General features: G+C 39.9%; 1 protein-coding gene across 1 annotated transcript in view; it reads left to right on the forward strand.

Moving 5' to 3' along the window:
- The first annotated feature begins 2,475 nt into the window (after positions 1-2,475).
- Positions 2,476-6,464, forward strand: part of LOC101561904 (vomeronasal type-2 receptor 116-like) — a 54,571-nt gene continuing 50,582 nt past the window's right edge. The window contains exon 1 of the mRNA XM_023707439.1: positions 2,476-2,604. Within this exon, the coding sequence (XP_023563207.1) occupies positions 2,476-2,604 (129 nt within the window). The remainder of the gene's footprint in view (positions 2,605-6,464) is intronic.

Raw genomic sequence — 6,464 nt, forward strand, 5'->3', positions numbered from 1 at the left:
TTTGCATTAATTCTACAAAAATATTTCTTGAACACAAGGCAGGAATTATATCTTGTCGTTTCATGTGGAAAACGAGAACAAGAAAAAAAAAATTGTTGTTACAGCGATTTCTGAAAAAGGAAAACCAGTAACAGCAGTTCCAAAAGTGTTGCTCTCTTATAAGCTTCATGCTTTTTGAAACTACAGAGCTCTCTAATGCTTCATGGCTCTGCAGTCCCTTTCTGAGCCCTATAACTATGACAGCATAACCAAATATTCAGAATGTCTGAATGTTCCAATCTCCATGGCCACTAATCTGGTCTCTTAAGGAGGGAACCTTAATCTCTCCCTCTAACTGATTATCTCACCCATTGAGCTGATCAGGGCAGGGCCAGGCTGTCCTGCCCTGTCTTTGTACCTCATGGTTATGCATCTGATAAGAGCCCTAGGCCACCAGCACTCAGCACCTGGCTCTTCTGATGGGGAGAGACCTGGCCAGGACCCCCGGTGTAAAATAAAGGTGCTCATGGCCTCCAGACATCCTTGGTGTTGTCTCTTTCCTAGACTCAGTTTTGCTACAATACTTCCACTTTGCAATACACAGAAAGACATAGCTAGTGTAGTATTTTCTCTTCTATTTTTAAAAAATATACTTAGTACAGAGTCTACAATATTTAGTACAGTTCTTACTACACAGATTCAATTCATAATGATTCTCCTCTTTTCAGTATCCCAAGTGCTGGGATTACAGGTACATGCCACCATGACCAGTCTCATTCCCCATTTCACTGTGCCTTGGTGGTGGGGCTAGCATAGCATGCACGTCCCTGCACTTGCCTAAGTAGTTGCTTTATTTGCCTGAGTTATAAGACCAACCCACTAGTACAGTTTTTTCAGCAAAAAAAATAGAAGTAAAACTGTTCTCAGAAAAGATTTTCTATGAATGTATCATTTTTTAATGTTAGATATGTGTACATATAAAATACTAATGAATGCACAAATATATAAACTTCTGATTGAATGAATTCTGTCAAAATACTCCTAAAATTTACTGGTGTAACATTCAAAGATGAAACTTAGGCATCAATTTTTGTTCCATTTTAAAATATGAAACACTGATAAATTCCTTAAGTGTTTGGAAACATATTAGTAATAAAATAAAGGGAAAAAATAACAAAAGTAAAACTTAAATAAGTGATTAATGAAATGTGTTCACAGATGGAAGATTCATTGAAGAAGAATCACTGTTTACAAAATTGATACAGTGACACTAGGTAATTTCACTCAAAATTCAATTATGACTAGGTGTAAATGACGACCTTTTATGCGGAGACAGTTCATATACATCCTGAAATGAAATGCTACTGAAATCATCTGATTCATTAAAGTTATGAGACTATGGCACTTTTGTATAACTGCCTGAAGATTGAACGAGAAATTGCAACAACACAGATATTACATTTGAGAGAAACATTCTGCTTTGTGAAAAGAGTGAAGTGAATTTATGATTGTAGCAGACTAATAAACAAAATAAAGTGTTGTCTATGGAATCACACATAATGTGCTCAGAGCCTATCTGAAACCTCAGCAGACTAAAGCACCTACTTAGGCAGAGCACAGCAGCCAGGGTTTCATCCTCAACTTCGGTGCTAGCCCTGCCCCCAGGGAGCACTGAGATGGAGACTGAGATTTGACATGGTGATGCGCACCTGTAATCACAGCACTTATGAGGCTGAAAACATCAGAGAGCTTATTAGATTGCTCTACGTTTGAGACCCTATAGACCCTCTACACTCTGTCCTAAACACACAAAAAGAACCAAGATAAAACAAATAAAAGAATAAGGTGGACAGTATCAAGGAGTAATTGCTTCTTATACAATATTTTTATGTAGCCATAAAAACGGTAAAAATTTTCCTCAACTATGAGAATTTTGGGGTAAAGCAATGGATAAGAAGAAAAATTTGAAATTTCAGTGTTGATAATTCTAATTTCTCACTAGACATGGAACAGTGTGTGAGGTGTCCAGATCATCAGTATGCCAACATTCAGAGAAATCACTGCCTCCAAAAAACTGTCACTTTTCTGGCTTATGAAGACACATTGGGAAAGGCTCTGGCTGGCACTGCACTGAGTCTCTCTGTTCTCAAAGCTGTAGTATTTGGGCTCTTTGTGAAGCACAGAGACAATCCCATCATCAAGGCCAACAACAGGGCTCTCAGCTACACCCTGCTCATCTCCCTCACCTGCTGTTTCCTCTGCTCCTTGCTCTTCATCAGCCGTCCCAACACAGCCACCTGCATCCTGCAGCAGACCATGTTTGGCACTGTGTTCACTGTGGCTGTTTCTACTGTCTTGGCCAAGACAATGACTGTGGTGCTGGCCTTTAAAGTTACTTCTCCAGGGAGAAGGATGAGGCAGTTGCTGGTATCAGGAGCTCCAAACTTCATCATCCCCATCTGCTCCCTGATCCAACTCACTCTCTGTGGAGTCTGAATGGGGACAAATCCACCCTACATTGACACAGACTCATACTTTGAACATGACCACATCATCATTGTGTGCAAGAAGGGCTCCTTCACTGCCTTCTTCTATGTCCAGGGATACCTGGGCCTGTTGGCTTTGGTGAACTTCATTGTGGCTTTCCTAGCCAGGAACCTGACTGATACATTCAATGAAGCCAAGTTCCTGACGTTCAGCATGCTGGTGTTCTGCAGCGTGTGGGTCACCTTCCTGCCCGTGTGCCACAGCAGGAAGTGGAAGGCCATGGTGGCCATGGAGGTCTTCTCCATCTTGGCCTCCAGTGCAGGGTTGCTAGGCTGCATTTTTGCCCCAGTGCTACATTATTTTGTTAAGTCAGGAGAGAAATTCTCTGCATGGGTTTAGAGATAAACCACATTTGCACAGTAAAAAACCTTTATAAGTTTAAAAAATAGATGTTTCAGTAGAATAAGCACTTGCCCAGCCACTGCAATCGCCTGAGTTCAATTCCCAGTTCTGCCCCTGCAAAAAATAATAAAAATAAAAAATATATATGTTTTTCTCTAAAATCCATAATAGCTCAGGTAGAACATGCACTACTATTTTCAGTTACATGTTTCATTACAGCATGAGATTTACTTCAATTATCAGTGGATTCATTTTTTTTCTCTAGCTTTAAAGTTGCTAGGTATAAGAAAAATTTACATCTCCCATTGAATCTTATTTTGAGAAAAACTTTTGTTCATGCCAGAAAATCTATACTAAATCCTTATATTTAATCTTAACTTTGGTTTAATTCTCCCTTTGTTTTATTTATTATGTATTTTTCAATGTATTTTGTGCAGGTTTTCACTATGCTGGTCAGACTCATAGTGATCTTCCATTCTGCACCCTGGCCTGTGCTGGGAAGACAGGTGGACCCCACCATGCTGAGACTTAATAGTGGCTTCAGAGGACCTTGGGCAGGCTGGTGTGGCATACAGCGGCAGGGAATGGACCTGGTTCCTGCATTTGCTTAAGTAGTCACTTAGTCCACTGAGCTATCTCCCTCTTATGGCATGCACCAATTGACCTTCTCAATCATTTGTGCTCAGACCCAGTCCTAACCCAGGTCCAGTGAGTGTGTGGGAGAGCTTCCTGCTAACCTGCGCTGGCAGGACCAGTCCCAACCCATGCGCGGCTTGGGCCGGTCCCTCTCCAACCCCATTGGGCTACCCCCCACCACTCTGCAGTACCTCCCTGACCCCTCCCGCCGAGTAGGAATTTTGTTGCATTCTGGGAAACCCCAGACCCATTCGTAGCCCAGGTCCTGTAAGTGTGTGGGAGAGATTCCACTTCCCCCTACTTCACCTTGCCCCCTACAGGCACACCTCAGGCCTGACATATACGCCTGGGTTATAACCCTGCAGCTGCAATCCCTGCAAAGAGTGTAGTGTATAGATCCACCCAGCTAGTCCAGGAGCAGAACATCTTGCCACAGGGGCAAAACAGGCTCACCCTCAAGGGCACCAGTGGGAAGAAACTGAGCACAGCAGCCAGAACCAAGTCAGACGCAGCAGGATAAGTCCAAACTTTGTAGAGCTGCACCTGAACTTCAGTACGTGCGAAGGTTGTAATTACAGCAAAGATCTACAACAAAGGTCAGAAGACAGGGCTACACAAAATGACGAGAAGGAACAAAATGCAACCTGAGAACCCAAGCCCACCCATAACAAGTGCAGAGGACACTAACACAGAAAAAATTGGAAATCACACAGCTGAAAGCAAAGAATCAATGGCTTCTGAAATAAAGAAACAGCTGCAGAAAGATATAGAAGGCCTCAGATTGGAAATAAAAAAAAGAAATTCCTGAATTAATAGCATCTGCACTAAAGAATCAAATGCAGAAACATATGGAAGAAACGCAGTACCCACCCAGAACAAGTGCAGAGGACACTAGCTCGGCTCAAATGTATGAATTAATAGCGTCAATAGTAAATAAGCAAAAGCAGAAAGATATAGAGGAAATAAAAGTGCAATTCTTATCTGAAATAAAAAAAGAACTCTCAGAACTCATAGCACATGAAGTAAAACAGTAACTGCAGAAACATAGGCGGGAAACCCAATCTGAAAAAAAACACTGCAATAAAATTATTTCTAACTGCTTCAAAATAAGATATTGATAAAAAATAGAGGAGATTAGAAAAATGACGGACTCTCTGAATGAGCAATACAGGAAAGAAATAGATCGCATGAAGCAGAGTCAAAGAGATATAGAGGAAATTAAACTCTCAATCACAAGCTTGAAAAGCCATTTAAATGAATGTGAAGACAGAGTTTCAGATTTGAAGATACTGGTGTAGCTAGTGAAAAGATAAGAAAGGATCTCTTAAAAACAATGAGGATGCAGGAAAGAATAATCCATCACCTACAAGATGATGCAAAGATGAACAATGTGAGACTAATAGGCATCAATGAGAAAGAAGGAATCAAAACAAATGACATTAAAAAAATATGGGCAGAAGTAATAGCAGAAAACTTACCAAATATGAGGAAACAATCTGACATTCATGTAACTGAAGCACACAGAATGCCAAAGAATCTCAACAAAATGAAAAACACACCGAGACATATAACAGAGAAGATCCCAGAAATTCAGCCCAAGAATAATCTACTGAAAGCCGTTAGAGAAAAGAAGCAGATCACATTCAAAGGAAAACCCATCAGAATTACAACCGACTTCTCTTCACAAACCATGCAGGCAAGAAGAGCATGGAGCACAATACTTCAGGTCCTCTATGAAAACAAATTCCAGCCCAGACTACTATACCCTGCTAAACTCTCTTTCAAGTTTGATGGAGAAGTAAAATGCTTCCATGACAAAGAATAGCCAAAAAATTTCGCGATGACAAAGCCAACCTTACACAGGCTACTGAAAGATGTTCTACAGGGGGACCAAAACGATCAGAACTCCACAAATGAGATCAGAAGCAACCAACTAAATGGGGTAAGCAATTAAACACAGGAGAAAAAGGAGTAAATGATAGCAGGTAAATAACATGGCAAACTTAAGTCAATACATCTCAATTCTAACCATCCAGGTAAATGGACTCAATTCACCAATTAAGAGAAATAGACTGGCACAGTGGATTAGGAAATATTACCAATAATATGTTGTATAAAAGAAACACATTTAACTCATAAAGACATTCATAGGCTGAAAGTCAAAGGATGGAACAAAGTACTACATGACCGAGCACCTCAGAAAAAAGTAGGGGTAGCAATTCTATTCTCAGACAGTCTCAATTTCAAACTAACAATGATCAAGCAAAATAAAAAGGCTACTATATACTGATTAGGGGAAAAATTCAATAAGAAGAGGTAACACTCATAAATATGTATGCACCAAACATGGAAGCACCCAACTATATGAAGGAAATCCTAATGGGCATGAAAAAATCTAATATCCAATACCATAATTTTAGCAGGAGTTCTTAACACCCCCTTATCTCCAAAAGATAGGTCAACCAGACAAAAACTTAGCAAAGAAATAACAGAACTGAACCAGAGCTTGAAACAAATGGACTTGGTGGACATATAAAGAGTGTTCCACCCAAACACAACTGAATACACATTTTTCTCAGTTTCACATGGGTCATTTTCTAAAATAGACCACATAATGGTCCATAGGTCATGCTTAAGTATGTGCAAGAAAACAGAAATTATTCCATTCACATTATCTGACCACAGTGCAATGAAACTGAAAATAAATAAAAAAAGAAAACAGAAAAAAACTTTAAATACATGGAAATTAAATGACACCCTACTCAGCAACCAATGGGTCACGGATGAAAATTAAACAAGAAATTCAACAATAGCTACAATTCAATGAAAATTCAAGCACAACTTATCGTAATTTATGGGATACAATGAAAGCAGTTCTCAGAGGGAAATTCATAGCTGTGAACTCACACATTAGGAAAACAGAACGGGAGCAAATAAACACCCTAATGCTGCACCTTCAA

Source organism: Octodon degus, unplaced genomic scaffold (genome assembly GCF_000260255.1).
Source record: "Octodon degus isolate 3935 unplaced genomic scaffold, OctDeg1.0 scaffold00290, whole genome shotgun sequence".
NCBI lineage: Eukaryota > Metazoa > Chordata > Mammalia > Rodentia > Octodontidae > Octodon > Octodon degus.